At 36.3% G+C, this 19,139-nt stretch overlaps 1 protein-coding gene across 3 annotated transcripts in view; it reads right to left on the reverse strand.

Annotated features, from left to right (window-relative positions):
* Positions 1–937: 937 nt before the first annotated feature.
* LOC106880735 (forkhead box protein J1-B) overlaps positions 938–19,139 on the reverse strand; it is a 181,110-nt gene continuing 162,908 nt past the window's right edge. For all 3 annotated transcript variants that reach the window (XM_052968662.1, XM_052968663.1, XM_052968661.1), the window contains one exon: positions 938–3,023. In XM_052968662.1, the coding sequence (XP_052824622.1) occupies positions 2,214–3,023 (810 nt within the window). In that variant the 3' untranslated portion in view covers positions 938–2,213. The remainder of the gene's footprint in view (positions 3,024–19,139) is intronic.

The following is a 19,139-nucleotide window of genomic DNA, read 5'->3' on the forward strand; positions in this document are numbered from 1 at the left end:
GAAGTACAAACATTACATATCAATGTGGTTAGTTTCAACAGTACAACCATGATTCAATTAAATACATGTTGAGAATCTCACTAAAAATGTGCATGCGTGGTACAGGATGAAGTGCAGGTTGTTGAAGGATTGCTTAATTTGGCAGAATGATGTGACAAAAGTCTTTGATAAATTTGAGAAATGGGTTTTTACAGTTCTCTTGTTTATTCTGCATGAAAGTGAAGGAGGCAAATGCAGACTGAGATTCTTGAACATATGGAGGAGTCTATTTAAAAAAATCTATTTTTTGTGGTATGTGTGTGTGTGTGTGTGTGGAACTATCACATCTCTGAAGAACAAAGACCATTATAGAAGTGGTTGAAAGATGGAGAGAGGAGACTGCATGCCTGTGGGTCAGTGGCTGGAGCATGTCCATAAGTGACTGAATACCAGTTAGCAAAGTGGCTTTTCTCTTGATGCATAGCAACAACACTGTCCCAGAAAAGGGAGTACTACATCACTGTGGGTTTCACTTCAGTCTTGTAAAGTGTCAGTTGTTGCTGGGGACTCGAATATCTTTTGGCTTTCATGCAGTCCTAGCTACACTAAGAATGTGTATTTGCCTAATGGAAACAAAGTTCAGCACTAGGAGTGACTGTGAGGTCTCTAGCGGAGTGCTGCTCATGTTTATTAAGGATGTAGAATAGTGGTGTTCTCTTTCATGAGTGGTGCTTGAGTTTTTGAATTCTGATAAATCAGATAAATATCTTCCTCTTTTAGAATCTTACCTATAAAAATATGAAAACTTTGTAATTGTTATTTACTTTTAATGCTTGGTGTCATACAGAATGGCAAAACGGTAACTCTTTTCTGGCTTCTGTAAATTACTGCAACGTTTAAAACATGTTCCAATTTCTAAAGAGGGTTTCAGAAGAATACAAGCATTGAGAAAACACACTCAAATGTAACAGTGTATTTATTATTTCAGTCAAATATAAAATGGACGGAGGTTTTTTTCAAAGGCTCAATAGAAAAATCTCACAAGGAATATATATAACAAAGTACATAAGACTTTGATATCTATTTCTTAAGATTTCCATTGTAATCAATCTAACAACCAAGATTAAAAGATTAAGGCATTGCCACAGAGTAGAAGACTAATATAAAGACACAATTAAAGAGACACAAAACATACATACACTCATATACAAACAACATTCACACATGCATACATAAAACAAACACTTAAGATATATGATTTAGACAATAGATTAAATATGTCCTTGTAGAATGCAACTTGGACTGTGTGGCTCTGTCCATCAATACCATATGGAAGCTATGAGTAACTGCAGTCAACAAATATTAGAACCGGAAGTTGAAGAATGTATTCAATGTTTTTAATTTTTGTAAATTTTTTTTTTCCAAATTTTTATTAATTTTTTTTTTTTTCAATAGATTTTCAAAACATGAAAACTGAAAACCTACCACATGGCTAAATTATCTTCTTAGAAATCTGATGCTTTGTTGTAATGAGCTGAAGGAAGATGTAGTTGACAACAATTGGGTAGAAAGTTCATTGTGTTAGAATTTAAAGGTAATAATGGAGAATACACTTTATTGAAGTTCATATCTATGACAGCAAATGGAAAAACAAACTCCGCCCATTGTTAAGATATCAGTCGATCCTCTACAGCAACTTCAGGAGACCAAAATCATTAATGGTTCATTAAGTCCTAGTTACCAAGTGATTGTTCACATAAGAAAAAGAAAAAAAAATGGGTGGGAGGGGCTAAATTAAAATAAAATATAGCATCTTAAAATTTTTCAACATTGACCAGTGGTACAATATTTTTATCTCATTTTATATATTTTGTTATTTTTGTGTTGCTCTGTTTTATCTTTTTTTTCTTTTCTTTCTTTTTTGTTGTAAAATAAAACAAAACAAAACAAAACAAACTACCAAACCAAGCCAAAATGCTGCTTTTTAGGTTACTGCAGGATGTATGAATCTGAGAGGAGATTGGAAAGGCAAACAAAAAGTAGTAATATATCACCAAGAAATTATTAAGATTAGAAAGATATGTTTAGAAGGTGTTTAATGTTAGTAGAAGTATCGTAGAATTAGAAACCAAATAACTTTTTGGTGTTTAAATTTTACTGATCTTTTTGTAAACCATTTTCCAAGATGATGTTGTTATATGTCACACTCAGTTACCATTCTCTTTTTGTCTGGTTTACATTATTGTATCAATATCAAAAGTTGCTGTCATATCGTCAGAATGGGTTCGAGATTCTGCCCAAGGGTGGGGATTCTCAGGTAAAGGTGAACTTGATTCAGGTGTGTTCAGTCCATCAGCACTGTCACATATAGTAAATATAGTGTTGTTAAGAAAGTCTCGAGTCTCAGCACTAAGATTGAAGCTGTTGCTACACATGTCATTCCCAGCCCACCAATGTTTGATACCAGTACCTTTTACAGTTAAATCGAGGGGGTTATTAGTTAGAGAACCATCCAGTGAATGCCCCCGACCATTCATGGAAGAATTTACAGGCTTGTTTAATATATTGCTACAGAAAAAATTGTCCATGCTGATATCGTCAGCGTTGGATCCATCAGAATCTGGAGGACTAAGCGCCATCAAAGAACCGTAATCTACTTCATCAATAATTGTTTCTGTTTTCACTTTCACATCGCCAACCATGATGTCTTGGTCAAACAGGAAGTTCAGGTTAAAGTCATTACTCACTTCATCAGTGGGAGGCAGGTGAATGACATTTGACAGCATTTCTGCAGCTTTGTTACCTTCCCAATCAGGTCCTGATTGGGAATTCAAACTGTCCGATTGACAGCTAATGTCTGACCGACTTCGCTTCAAGGGTGTGTAGTTAAGATCATTGTGCTTTCTTTTCTTCAATATACCATTTTCTATCTGGTCAATATATTCAGGATTCACCTTCCAGAAACCTCCTTTACCAGGTTCATCTTTTCTCCGAGGAACTTTTTGGAAACATTTATTCAAAGACAAATTGTGACGTATAGAATTCTGTAAAGAAAAAAGAAATGAGAGAAAAAAAAGTATTAGAAAAATTTGATATCTGAAAAATATACAAAACCATTTAACATATAATAATTCAGTTAGCCAGTTGGGCTACAACAGAGAGTAAAGTATTCAAACAAACCACCTGACAGTCATTGGGCATAGCACTGATGTCCTCTGGTGGAGGATATAAGTATTAGGTTTATATCACTCAGTTGGTTCCCTTCTTCTCTGCTGGTTCAGCCTGAGTGAATTTTAGCAGCTGATTTCCTCTTCAGGATCACTGAAGTACCGTTAGTCACCACCACATTAATAGCATAGGAGTGATTCAGAGAAGAGAAGTAAGACATCTTATATTTTGTAGCTGTAGTCTACCAATCCAACAATGTGACTGAATTGGAGACAATGCTTAACAGAGACATTCAAGTAATGAAGAACTTCAATGACTGGCATCTGAAAATGAACACCACAAAATCTAGCAAATACAGCACAGTAATAAATTACTCCACTCAGAGAAATACCCGTTCAATAAACCCCTTACATTTATACAGAATGTAGAAAACAACGTGCAAAAGTTAAAATGAAGAAATTTGCTGATCAGGAACTTAACTGAAGTTAACTAGAGCACACTGACGAATGTCTCAAATTGCACTAAGGACAGACATCCTCACCAATAATGGAAATGGATTTTTAGGGAGTTGGGGGTTCACCAAGGTCTTTGAGGCTGAGGTTGGGAAAGAGTGGATTAGCGAACATGGAATATACTTGTTGTCACAGAAAATATTTGGTTATTGTGATAACATGAAAATACCACAAAGTATTTCTTAAATGATACCATATAGAATATCTTATCTGTTATTCTTTTACTTGCTTCAGTCATTGGACAGTGGCCATGCTGGAGTACCACCTTGAAAGATTTTAGTCAAACAAATCAGACCACACTAAGTTACAAGGACATAAACAAACCAACATCGGTTGTCAAACAGTGGTAGGAGACAAACGCAAACACATGCATATCTACACACATACATATATATACATACATGTGTGTGTGTGTGTGTGTGTGTAACAGGCTTCCACACAATTTCCATTGACTAAATTCACTTGCAAGGCATTGGTCAGCACATGGCTATAGTAGAAGACACTTGCCCAAGATGCCATGCAAGGTAAAATATCATGACATTTGGAACTGAAATGACAATATAATATCATATGAGATATTTAATCAATAATGTTATCAATACAATATTATTGAATAAAATGGTCAAGAAGTGAAATTAAATTCATGTTGTTACAATCAATAAAAGTGGAGTTCTTGTTGATTGTATCATTCACCAACACACTCTGGCCTCTGTCTCCTCATTCTAATTTTTCTACCACTGCCCCTCAAAATGAATTGACTTTATGCAACCTTCACATTAAGGAGGCATTGGTTTGTTAAGGTTTGTTGCTTATAAAACAATGTTTCATGTGAGGTGAGAACCTCTGTGACTATCACCAAAGGCTGGTAGATTAAGCATAATTCAATTGTTAATCTTGAGTACATGACTGCGAGCTTAATGAACTGTAGCTAGAATATCTCTCCTCCTCCCAACACCCATATTGCAGCCACTTCCACCCCTAAAAACCCACACTAACTGCTAGGTCCAGTCTGTCCTCTTTGGAAAGTCAATCCTCTCACTTCTCTCTTTGTCCATGTTTTCCCTGCAGCTGTTGACTCACAACTATTCAAGAGAAACATTAATCACTAAGGTCGACTTTGGCTTTCATCCTTCTGGGGTTGATAAAATAAGTACCTGTCATGTACAGGGGAGTGGGGGGGGGGTCGATTACATCGAACCCCCCTCCCCCAAATTTCAGGCCTTGTGTCTTTTGTAGAAGGGATTATTAAGTTGGGGTATATGGAACATAAATTAACAAAAAAAAAAAAAAAAATGTTCATTTTTTTAGCCCACTTTAAATCAGGAACTAGGGTCAGTCTCAGGTGGGTTGATATGAAAAGGGGGTAAAAGCTACACAAAAAACACACACACAAACACAAAAAGTCACATTTTTTATAAATTGCCTTTAGACATAAAAACCACTTTTGTAACCATCGGTCTGTTTGACCAGTGCAGCTGAGCAGTCTGCTTCATTGACAAGGAGTAGAAAAACAAGAACAGAAATAAAAATATAACCACCACCACCACGAACAACATTTATATGAAATGTAAATGCGTTTTATCTTTAGAATCATTCAGGTACAACTACAGTTTATCTTGCCAATTATCTAAGAAGGACTGGTCAAAATATGTTCTGCCTGACTGCTTTGATGGATGGTTGGATAGCTTGATGATTACACTGCTGGCTGGCTGGATGGATGGATGGTTGAGTGGATGGTAAGGTGATAGGGTGTTTACTGATTGCATGATTATGTAGGCTGATTGTTATTTGATGATTGAATGGGTAATCGGTTGGCTGGTTAACTGGTTGGTTGGCTGGCTGGCTGGCTGAGTAGCTGGTTGGCTGAATAACTAAATGAATGGCTGATTGCCCAGCTGATCAAAACATTGGGTGTCTACAATAATTCCATGGATGTGTAGGTAGATGAGAGGATGGATGCAAACTTCAAAGTCCAACATATAATCACCTATATAATACATGTGATGTACTACAAAGGCTATACTAATATATATTGGGTTATCCCATAAATAATGCGGTTTATTTATACTTCTTTTATTTTTCAAAATTAAGATAAATAAGGTTCTTTTTTAATCTAAAATATACTCTCCTTCATTTTCTACAATGCTCTTCCATCTACCTGGTAGACTTGCAAGGCCCTTCTTCCAAAATGCACTTGTCCATGATGAAAAATACTCCTCCAGTACTGTTCTGACTTTGTCAACAGAATTCATATTTTTTCCGTCCAAATGATTTTGAAGACTGTGGAATAAATGATAATCAGATGGGGCAATATCTGGCGAATATAGTGGGTGGGGTATCATTTCCCATTCAAACTGCTCCAACCTTTGGAATGTCATCCTCATTGTATGTGACTGAGCATTATCCTGATGAAAGAACACCTTTTGTCTTGAAACCAAAAAATGGTCATTTTCCTTCTAGCGCTGGCTTAAGCTGTTCAAGCTGCTTACAGTAGATCTCCTTTGTTATTGTTTGGTTTGTGTTTAAAAGCTCAAAGTGGACTAAACCTTTCATATCCCACCAAACAGATAACAACACCTTACATGGGTGAAGACCTTCTTTAGCCTGGGGTGCTAGTGTTTCTCCTTTCCCTACTTACTGTTTTTGGTGTTTGACATTTTTATAGAGTACCCATTTCTCATCACCAGTCACTATTCAGTCTCAAAAGAGGTCCATTTGTGAGATGTGACAGCAAAGAAGAGCACACAGTCATTCTCTGAGTGTGACTAAACTCAGAAAGTTTGTGAGGAACCCATTGACCCAATTTGCTGACTTTTCCGATGGCATGCAGGTGTCGATGAATGGTTGAATAATGAAATTGAAGCTTCTTTGATAGTTCCTCAACAGTTACAATGGGATTTTGCTCCACAAGGGTTTGCAGGATGTCCTCATTGAGCACTACAGATCTTCCAGGACAAGGTTTGTCTTCTAGGCTGTAGATTCCGGCTCGGAATTTCTGGAACCACTGTTGATACTGGCTTACACTTATTGTCTGATCCCCATATACTGCATTAATATTCCTCATACTTTCTGTTGCGTTGTTGTCTTTATTGAACTCATAATGCTGAATATGCTCCTATGTCACTTCTATTATAGCTTTGAAAAAAATAACTGTTAAAATCGAACTGCACTCTTCAAAACTTGCACTAAGAATAAATACAAGATAAAATTACTACCTGCTTTTATAGCAAGTTGATGCATATGGTATTATTTATGGAATGACCCAATATATATATATTAGTATATCCAGACATGTTTTTTCCTCTCTCCATTGTTTTCTTTCCTCATTCTTTTCTGTACAAGGGCACAGCCTGCTTGTGAAATTAACATGCAAATGGCTGAGCACTCCACAGACACACACACCCTTAATGTAGTTCTCAGGGAGACTCAGCATGACACAGAATGTGACAAGGCTGACCCTTTGAAATACAAATACAACTCATTTTTGCAAGCTTGGTGGACTGGAGCAATGTGGAATAAAGAGCTTTATTCAAGAACACAATGCTCCACCAGAAATTGAACTCACAACCTTACGATTGTGAGCTGAATACCCTAACAACTGAGCCATGGTACCTTCACACCAAATACTATACAGTATTTGGTAATACAGGATTGCCAGTGTAATATCTGAAGCATACACTCATATATACATACACATGATTATCACTGTATTATCTATAACCTTAGGATGTTTTAGCAAATACGAAGTCTATAATACTGGCATGTTCTCTATATTATATAATGCATCCTACAACTATATTAAGGAGGCATTGGTCTGTTAAGGTTTGTTGCTTATAAAACAATGTTTCATGTGAGGTGAGAACCTCTGTGACTATCACCAAAGGCTGGTAGATTAAGCATAATTCAATTGTTAATCTTGAGTACATGACTGCGAGCTTAATGAACTGTAGCTAGAATATGTGCGTGCGTGTGTGTGAGAGAGAGAGAGAGAGAGAGAGAGAGAGAAAGAGAGAGAGAGAGAGAGAGATGCTGGTGATGAAGAGGAAGAAACATGTTCAGACACGTAGCTTATAGGCTGAGTGGACAGAATACATTGGCAGCTCATCAACCAGCAGGGCCAGCAAACATAGCTTTAACATATATATATGTATATGTGTGTGTGTGTGTGTATTATATGTATGTTATATATATATATATATATAACATATATATAATGAATATGTTATATATATATATATAAATTACACAAGATGGGTATAAAATCAACCAGACCAACTAACATACGAACACAGAGTTTTGTCAGATTTAAGTGAAAAGCTTCCAATAATCTTTTGTTGATTAATTTCTTTTCTTTAACTTTTTTTTCTTTAAAGAGAACACCTATAACCAACTGAAAATATCAAATAAAAAAAATACATTAATAAATATATTTATTATAATTTCTCCTTTTGGCTAGGCACTTAACTTCCCAACTCTTGTACTACCATTGCTTAAATCTATCCATTGCATGATTTTCTGTCTCTCATTGTTCTCACCCAACCAACCCCAAACCAAACATAATTCATTGATTAGCTCCCATAATCTTGTTTGGAGATTGTTTGGGCATCTCTGTTGCAATGTCTTAGCCCACTGCTCAAAACAAATTTGACAGGACTTGAGGCCAGAGATAAGACTCACACAACTGATATACTGGATTTCAAATGTTGGTACAAGGCCAGTGATTTCAGGGTAGTGGGTAAGTCAATCACATCGACCCATTTGCCTCTTATTTTTCATTCAAAATATTCCTCCACAGTTAACTTTTCCTTTTAATCTTTAAAGCTTGAACAATTAAAATTAAGTACCAGTAATATAATGGTAATATAATGAGACCAATAATAGTTTCAGATTTTGGCACAGGGCCAGAAAATTTTTTTGGGGGGGGGGGGCAAGGTGAGTCGATTACTTGATTAGTACTTATTTTATCAACCCTGAAAGGATGAAAGACAATGTTGACCTCAGCAGGTTTTGAACCCAGAACACAAAGATTTGGAAGAAATACTGCTAAGCATTTCATTGAAAGCTCTAATGATTGGGCCAGCTCACTGCTGAGATTGATTAATAATAACCAAATAAAACTACCTTGAAAATTGAACTAACTTAGAGAGAAGGTCATACTTTTACCTGCAGAGAAATGAGATTGTGTAACATTTAGTCGTTGCTGTTTAACTCCAAGTTAGCCGTGACTGAGCAAACCTATGATCACTATGATTTTAGTCATGTGATCAAGCTGTCCATTTTTTTCCCCCAGGTGTAGTATGTCTCAGTGTATTGCAGGTAGAGTGTGGTTTGTAAGAGATTTGGCTGCTATTTCTAACAAATCAAGCAACTTCATGGAAGATTGTTTCTTGGTCTGTTATGTGATGTGACATTTATATTTTTCTCAAGGGCATGACTAAACTGAATTGGTTTCAAACCAAGAATCAAACAAAGCAGCTGGAAGTGTTCATTTAACAGGAACTTATTTCTTGCTCAACAGCTTTTGTCATTAAGAAATAATTATGATAATAAGTGAGGGTGAATGCCCTTTTTATTGCTAACCACTCAATCTATTTTCAGTTATTTTGATTACAGGTAATGTCCTTTGCCTTGGTTACTGCAACACAGTGGCAGCAGCTGGAATATGAACCATGTAGCAGCCAAAACACAAGTAAAATATAAACAACATAGACAAATACAGGTATATCAAATACCATACTATATAAGTTCTTGATGTATTAAAATTATTTCTGCTTGTAGAATATATATCATGGATGTAGCAGGAATATTTAGCAATCAGATCATTTACATAGGTAATTAGTAGAATACTACCTACATCATATGAAAAATCTAACCCAACAAGGCTCCAACAAACAACACTTTCATTTTTGGCATACTTCTGTTAGAGCCAAATCACCACTATATATTTAATGCAGCAAACCCCATCGACAACAAATGGTGGATGGCGGCTGACCCAAGTGCTGGATCCACATAAAAGCAATGAACATACAGTGAATGAGAGATATCAGAAGACAGTAGCACAACCAGAAGTGAACCACAATGGATGAACGGCAACAGCAACAGACAATGACCAGTTAACATTTTGACTGCTGTTACAACCATGCCGATCCAAGAACAATAATTTTCAACTCTTGATGTTTTGTCAGTTGTAGTAATGATAATACTTTTATTTTTATTTATTACAAAATGAATAAATACTTTTTATCTAAAATCTCAAATAATTATCAGTGTTCTTTATTGTAACATGATTATTAAATGGTAAACAAAAAACAGCTCTGTATGAGAGGAGCAGATAACCTCAAGAATCAAGGATTTCTTCAAAGCTGACATGCCATTAAAGAAAAGGACAAGCTTATCTTCAGGAGACAATAGGACAGTCATGGACATGTGTTTCTGCCTTGGCAAGTGTCAGTACAACAACTGTCTAACCTTTGGAGAATTCTTGATTCTTGAGATGATCCTTCCTTCTGATATAGAGCTGGTCTTAGCTACCAGTGGTAATTAAGACACATGCACTACAGGTAGAGATAATTTTAATGAAATGAAGAATTAGTGTTGTATGGTATTTAATATACCTGTATCAGTCTATATGGTTCAAATACATGCCACTGGCCACTCTAAGTTATTTCTTCTAGATGAGGATGGATTAAAACCCACAGAGGCTCCAAGTACTTAAAAGATTTTGGTGCCCCCATATATGTGTAATTCAAAATCCAAACAACAATAAACCATAAAATAAATCTTGACTTTATAAAATTAAACAAAACTTGCAGTAAGAAGGAAAATGATGTTTATTTTTGTATACTTTATATTTGAAAAATTTTCTCCTAATGTTTTCAGTTGCAAAGTCTTTGATTAGATCCTCACTATAGTACCATGAATACTTCAAAATTATATTTCCGATCATATAAACCACTTTGAATATTATTTTATCAAGTTTAAAGTGATTTCTTATTTCTTTATTGCCCACAAGGGGCTAAACATAGAGGGGACAAATAAGGACAGACAAAGGGATTAAGTCAATTACATTGACCCCAGTGCATAACAGGTACTTAATTTATCGACCCCCGAAAGGATGAAAGGTAAAGTCGACCTTGGCAGTTATATATGATATGATATATAACAGTTTGAAATGTAATGGTGTAATTAATAACAGGAACATTCATAGACTTTCTGATGATTTGTAGGAAGTTTGTGCTTGGTATGTTGTTGTTTTTGTTGCTGCTGTTATTGTTATTGTTGTAGGCAGATTATGTCAGCTGTGCATGATCAAACTTGTGACACACAGGGAGTTAAGTGGATAAAGCATTTGATTAACATTTCTGGATGTAGTCATGCTGCCTTTAATGTTGGAGCATTTAATGTTAGCCTAAATATTTCTAGCACTTAGCCCCAAATTTTCAATATGGTAGACAACAACAACAACAACAGTTCTTTCTAATTTTGGCAAAAGGGCAAAAGAGTAATTTTAGGGGAAGGCGATTAGTTGATTACATCAACTACAGCATTGTATTCTATCAAACTCAAAAGGTAACTTTTGTGAAATTTGAACCCAGAATGTGAAGACCCAGATGATATGCTGCTAATCATTTACTCCAATGCACCAATGATTCTTCCAGCTCGCCATCTTAATAATAATGATAACGATGACAGGGATGCTGCTGCTGATGATGATGGTGATCCTTTATATTATAAGGCCTGAAAGTTTTTTTTGTGGTGCGAGGGACTAGTCGATTACATCAATCCTACTTCTCAACAGGTACTTATTTCATTGACTTCAAAAGGATGAAAGACAAAGCTGATCTTGGAGGAATTTTAGCACAGAATGTGAAGACTGATGAAATGCCACCAAGAATATTTTGCCCAGCTCACAACCTTAAAAATAATAATGATGACAACGGCGGCAGTGGCGGCGATGACGATAATTCTTTCTAACTTTGGCACAAAGCCAAAAGTTTTGAAGGTAGGGCATTAGCCGTTACTAATCAACCCCAGCATGATACTGCTACTTTAGTTTATCAATTCTGAAGAACAAAAAGCAAAGTTTATTTTGACAGGATTTGAATTAAATACCACATGGCATTTTGTCTGATGCTCTAGTGATGACAACGATGACGATGAAGGTGAGGATGATGAGAATGATGATGGTGATGACAATGATGATGAAGATCTTTTTCTTCTTCTAATCATTGTTATCACTAAGACAGTGATGACAATGAGAAGAAAGGGGAGAAGAGGACGAGGAGGTAGCAGTAATTGTTGTTGTTGTTGTTGGTGGTGGTTGTGGTGGTGGTAGTAGTAAAGATTATTATCAAGGTCAGCATGCAGTAGTAACTACAAGATAATAAGATTTAATTTTTCTATTGAAAGATGTAAGCTCTGAAGAAGCTAAATAATTTGGTTGACAATAATTAACCCTTTCGTTACCAGCCTGGCTGAAACCGGTTCTGGCTCTGTAGTACAAATGTCTTGTTTACATAAGTTTTGAATTAAAATCTTCCACCAAACCTTAGTCACAATTTATGTTACTAATACTAGCTTAATAACTACGTTATTTTACTAAATTCTTTGTTATATTTAAAATTAATTGAAAGAAACACAGAACATCTCAAAATATAAACAGTAACGAAAGGGTTAATGGCAAGAGCATGTCGCAGCTTAGGAACGTGTCCCACCTTGGTCTTAAAAGCTGCAGCTTCCCAGTATGTTTGTTCTGTTAACTATTCTTGACAGCGAAGTCAATTGAGATAATATGGAATAAAGCTTTGTATCTTGAAACAAAACAAAATGTAAGTAGATTAGAACTCAAAATCCATGGGTAAGTAATCTGATACTTTATCTGCTCAGCAACTTTGGTTTGGTGTCAATTGTTAGTAAGCAAAACATAACACATGCGCACACACACGTATGCTTATGCACACCAACATACACAGTTTTTGTGCATGTGTTTGTCTCCCCTTCACCTCACCAACACTAGACAATCAGTGTCAGTGTGTTTATGCCTCCGTAAATCAGCAGTTCGGCAAACGAGACTGATAGAAAAAGAACCAGGCTTTACAAAAATATAAGTACTGGGGTTGATTCAGTTGACTAAAATTCTTCAAGACAGTGCCCAAGCATGACTACAGTCTAATGACTGAAACAAGTAAAAGATAAAACATAAAAGTCACATGTTGTAAATTAATTGACCGCCTAAAGGACCCCATTTATCTTGTAATACTTCGACCGTGCGAACCAAAGGAGATGGCGACGTAGACGGTAAAAGGCTCCGTTTTACCATGTCGCACGGTCGAACACAAAACAAGATATATATATAAGATAGAAGGCTCGTCGTAAGAGATACAAGCCAAGTGCCAGTAAAGGAACTTAGGACAAACTCAACCGTTAGATATATAATGAGAATAAATTTATTAACAAAGTGAAACTGTTCGTGTCTGTGTGCGCGTGCATGCGACATATAAAATTAACACAGTACATAAGTCAGGCCTTTTGCTACAAGACAAGGTATACAACAATGTTAAGTGACCGACAGTCATATAAGCAATAGTGTGTGTGTGAGAGAAACACAGAACATTGAAAGAGTGTCTGTAACATAGACTGCAAAAAGTCTTAAAACACTGAGATAGAGAAAACCAGTTCGTATTAAAGTTACACAAGGAGATAGAATGTTCATACGCAGGAAGTTGTGGTCAAGGAGCAGAGCTGTAGTATCACACTATGTGTGTTGAGCGTCGAATGCTGACCTGTGTTACCTGGTACGGAATATTCTGGCTGGTTAGTTCTGATTGTTGTTCGTGAGTGGATACTCCACTCATACAGTGAAGATAAAACCGAGTGTGTTGATATTGGTGTGTCCCTGGTGGTGGGGTTGCTGGCGCACGACATTGTGGTAGATAGTACATTGGTGGTGAAGACGTCGGCGCTGGAACTGGCTGTAGCTGTGTTCTGTATGTGTGTGGTCAACGACCAGACCTGTGAGAGATCTGGAATCGAAGACGATATGTGTGGTCAACGACCAGACCTGTGAGAGATCTGGAATCGAAGACAATTGCCGTCGTTGGATCGGGCTTATTTATAGGCGAAAAAGGACTCACCGGAAACCCAGTAAAACTCTCTATTACGTGACTTTATCCCAAAGCCACGATTCCATGTAATGCCCCCTTAGCAAGCAGAACATGGGGACAATTGCCGCGCAAATAAGAACAAATCAGGATGATGGACAGAAAGGGCCAAGGTAGCCGAAAGCTAGATGTTAGCAGCTTCGTTATCATGGCCGAGAGAGAGGTTTCACTACAATCTTGTTGCTCTCTAACTCTTATAGAGCCTCTATATTCACAGCACATCTTTCATAGCTATACACCATCACACCTAATATGTCTCATATGATACACTGAAAAAGTGACTGGATGTTAAAAGTATTTGTTAACACTGTTCTGAGAAGATTTGTCGCTGATAGAAACAACAATTCTCTAAATTACCTCTGTAACTTCCTTGATCCCTAGCCACCATGCTGTCCCTACCCCCAGCATTAATTATGTCACCTAAATTACTGAATTTATCCACAACTTTCTGCAATTCAATTAGTTTATGGGCTTCATTTCACGGCTGTTCATGTTATTAAGTTTATTCAAAGCATCTAGTAGAGCTAAATAAATCCAGCACCCGTTGTAATAATAACAACACAGCTTTTGTTTACAATATCAACACAATAGTGAACTTTTGCTTGCTCCCTTCCTAATCATTAAGCAAGGCTACTTGTTTGATGTTGAGCTAATGAAAAAACCTCTATGTTGTCACTCAATCAGCTAGAAATAGTAGCCAAATATCCTTCAAAACATACTCTCCTACTGTCTTTTGAAAACAAACGTGTAAAAGAAATTCAAATAATGTCATTCTTGTGGATACACTATCCCTTAATATAAAACAGAGTGGCCATGAATTGTAAATCTTTAATCATATGTCTACTCAATTAAAGATGACTTAGGGTTAAACAATAACAACAATAAATAAAAAGCTTGTCTGGTGTTAAAGGGTTCCTGCTAACAACTGGTAACTTGTGTTCACCTTTAGGTTAAATACTTTGTTGCAAGTTTTCTCGAATTTTACAAGCAAGAAAAAATACCATCAAACAAGCAAACTTTCATCTACTAACATTCCACTTCACCAATGCTCTCCAAATACTGGATAAACTATCCCATTTTCGCCATGATAAATCACTAATCACTACAAACATTTTTCTCTCTCCTTGTTTCTTTCTGTGGAAGAGCGTAGGCTCGAAACGTTAAAGACTTTTTCAATTCCTGAGCATTATACTAATACATCTGTTTGTTTTCTACACCACCTGTCTTCGTCTGTTGTATTTTTGTGAATTCTCCCTATACTGGATAAACTAGTTACAGATGTACAAACATATGTGGTGAGGACAATTAATTATTTAACTAAAGGAAGCTATAAAGCAATCATTACTATAACTTAATTTATAATGACATTATGCTATATGTAAGTTTTACCACACAAAAAATTCTCTTTATCTTTAATATTTTACTTGTTTCAGTCATTGGACAGCAGCCATGCTGGGGCACCACCTTGATGGGTTTTAGTCAAATAGACTGAGCCCAGTACTTACTTTTAAGTTCAGTACTTATTCTTTTGCTAAGTTATATAGGATGTAGACAAACCAACACTAGTTGTCAAGCAGCTGAGCCAGTTGGATAGACAAGCACAAACACATTCACATATACATACATACATATAGTTTTTTCTATGATAATCTTCAAGTTTAGGGGGGGGGGTAAAAAGTAAATAAAAATATTCAAGGGAAATAACTGAACGACTTACCAGTATTATCCGTTTTCTTTTTCTAAAACAGCATGCGACGGAATTTTTTCTAATAAAAGTTTAAAATGTTTTTTTTCTTTTTACAAAACAGAAACGAAATGGTTTGCAGAAGTACCCGACGGAACGGAGTCAAAAACAACAGGCAGAAAAGAAACAATTGTGCATGGAGAGAACTTTGTCGATAGAAATGATAATGAAATTCAACAGATAAATTTCTAGGACTGCATGCTGATGTCAATGAGATAGTGTTCATTAAAAATAGATGTTTATTAATTAAATTTTCTACAGTTATGCTCCAGATGCTTGAATATATTGCACTGGAGAAAATTTAATTAAAATATATCTATTTTCAATGAACACGACCTCGCCGAGTCACCATGCAGTTCTAGAAATTCACCTACTCAACATTATACACTTCAGAAATGGCAGCCAAAAAATAAACAAATGTTTTTTCTTTTGGGATTGAATTCCGCCATAGAAATTCATGTAGATAAGATAAAAATAATTCATCCGATGTCCCGTATTGCCACCGAAGTTTTCTTTTCAATCTCATCCACAAGTTTTCTATATTCTGTGTATGAATTTCATTATCATTTGGATCTACAAAGTGGTCCCCATGCACAATAACTTCGTGAGTGTATATACATCCTCCCAAGTTTGTGATATTGGCATAGGATGCCCACCTATCACTGATTATGTGGGTTCCTGGCAAAATCTACCGCTGTATCATTTCCGACAGTGTCTGCTCTGTTCGGTCGGGCACTTCTACAAGGAAACACTTTCCTGAGTCTCTCTCAACGCCTCCGAAAACCCAGTGGCCAGGTCTCCACAGCCCACGGTGGTACGTTCGATGAAAGAACTTGCTTTCATCTATTTCCACCACCAGTGGCTGTCCATTATTGTCAACACCGCCAATTTCCATGGGGTTTTGCCGAAGCCATTCGTCACACACTTCGCGGCAGAAATTGTTCCAATCTACCACGCTAGTGTGACTAAGGGAGGACTCATCTACAATGTACTTTTGCATTATTTCCTTGCACCAGCAGTAAATAAGCAACACCAGATGGTACAGTGGAATATGGCTCCTTTCAAAAAATGAACTGTAACGAACAGATTTCTTTTTTTCACAGTGTTTACAGTACCATTCTTTTCCATCTATTCTGTCACCACGTGTAACAAGTCCGCATGGTACTAGACAGTCGTCGCAGGTAAACTTATTTCTAATAAGTCGACGGCGCGCACACCATTCCAACATTCTGTGTCTTGAACTGCTGCATAACTCTCTGATATTCCATTTTTCCTCTAATATTAATTGACGATTGAGGATTTCGTTTTCAGCAACAATAAGATGTTGCGCAGCCGGTCTTCCACGAGGCATTTTCGATTTCTCATAAGAAACTGATATTCAATCACGTGTGTGATTTATTTATAAACAGAGTAGTACGGAGTAGACGTTCAGTTACTTCCCTTGAATATTTTTATTTATTTTTTTACCCCCTAAACTTGAAGATTACCCAGTTCTATATTTGAGAGATGAGGAATTATGTACATTATTTACATTTGATGGATATTTGTCCTCATCTTGTTTGCTGTCAACACAACGTTTCGGCTGATATGCTGTCTAGTCTTCATCAGGTGTCTGAAGAATGAAGTTAAAATAATAGACAGAGAACACCACTGGAAAATACGAAAGCAGCACATATGCTAGGACATAATAACCTCCTAAGCAGACCAAGTGCAGATATGAGTAGCATATAGGAATCAGTATTAAGGAAGGATAGGAAAATATTAGATTTATAAGCCCTAAAATTCACTCTATAATTACCCACAGGCATATGGCGTAGTGGTTAAGAACGTGGGCGACTAACCCAAAGATTCCGAGTTCGATTCCAGACAGTGACCTGAATAATAATAACATCAAAAAATATCTTAGGAATGAGAACCCAGGTTTGAAATTACCCCAAGTCATCTGATCGAGAGTATATCAGCCAAAACGTTGTGTTAACAACAAAATAGATGAGATGTAAATAATGTATACATATATATATTATCCATAGTTTCAGTATTTTATATTCATTACGGTTGATTCAACAGTGTTAAGTAATAATTTGATTATGTAACCCAACCATTTAAACACATAGGACACCTAGCACGCTAGATGTGATTATAACACAGAATGTTATTTGATGTTGTATAACTGATGTGTGTGTATATACAGTAGTGCTAACATGATTTATGTTATTTATTTTTCAGAGTTCTTATCGTGTTTGGGTTTACTTTGCTGTTCAATCCTTCCAAGATCAATAAGGAGTCATGTATTCATCTCTTATCATTCATTAATTAATATTACATTCTATACTTACCTAATGCTTTACAATAAAGAATATGTATATTGAATTCTAACAGATGGTTATTAGTATTACTATGCTTGAGCAAAATAATCCTTTCTATTATAGGTATAAGGCCTGAAATTTGCAGGGAGGGGGATAAGTCAATTACATCGACCCCAGTGCATAACTGGTACTTATTTAATTGACCCCGAAAGGATGAAAGGCAAAGTCAACTTTGGCGGAATTGCCTAATAATAACGATAAAAATAATAATAATAACGATAAAAATAATAATCCTTTCTATTATAAACACATGGCCTGAAATTTGGTAGCAGGGGGCGATTCAATTACATTGAACACAATACTCAACTGGCCTTAATTTATCGACCCAGAAAGGACGAAAGGCAAAGTTCACCTTGGCAAAATTTTAACTCAGGGAGGTGGGCTAGTCAATTACATCGACCCCCCAGTGCTCAATTGGTACTTAATTTATCGACTCCCAAAAGAATGAAAGGCAAAGCCTACCCCTGAACTCAGAATATAAAGATGGGCAAAATACTGCTAAGCATTTTGCCCAGCGTGCTGACAATTCTACCAGCTCATTGCCTTTATATAATGTTTTCAAATGTTGGCACAAGGCCAAGAATTTCAGGGGAGGGGGTAAGTTGACTACATCGACCCCAGTGTTCTTGTTTTATCAATCCCAATGAATGAAAGGCAAAGTTGAACTCTGAACATAAAAACAGACAAAATGGTTAGCAACATTTTGTCTGGCATGCTAAAGATTCTGCCAGCTGACCATCTTGTTTTCGAGTAATATTGCCAGTATTAAAGAAAAGCCAAGGATTCAGTATAACATAGCATACAGAGTATATGAAGGACATAACATATAGAGTACATAAAGAGTAGATTGACGAAAGCAGCAGGGATCAAGGAGCAGATTTGTAAGGAGGGCAGTTGGAGGTAAGCTATGAAAAAACTGGCTGGTGCAGTTTGAAGCTTAAGTTTTTGAATCCTGTTTCACCAAATTGCCTCTCCAATAGTCAGAATGCTTCTTAAAAATTTCCTTGTTGGCAGAAAGAAAGGATAAAAGAGCCCTGTAGAAAGATTAGGCGTAATAACTCAGAAATCTACAGCATGCAGGTTAGTATTAATATCCAAAGAAAGGCTCTGTTATTTAGAAAGAAATGGAAGTTCTTTTCTTTTTTTTATCCTATTAGTAGTTTTTGAACTGTCAGTCAGAGACAAAAGTGCATTATTTCAATGTAACCTT

The sequence above is a fragment of the Octopus bimaculoides genome, chromosome 6 (genome assembly GCF_001194135.2).
Source record: "Octopus bimaculoides isolate UCB-OBI-ISO-001 chromosome 6, ASM119413v2, whole genome shotgun sequence".
NCBI lineage: Eukaryota > Metazoa > Mollusca > Cephalopoda > Octopoda > Octopodidae > Octopus > Octopus bimaculoides.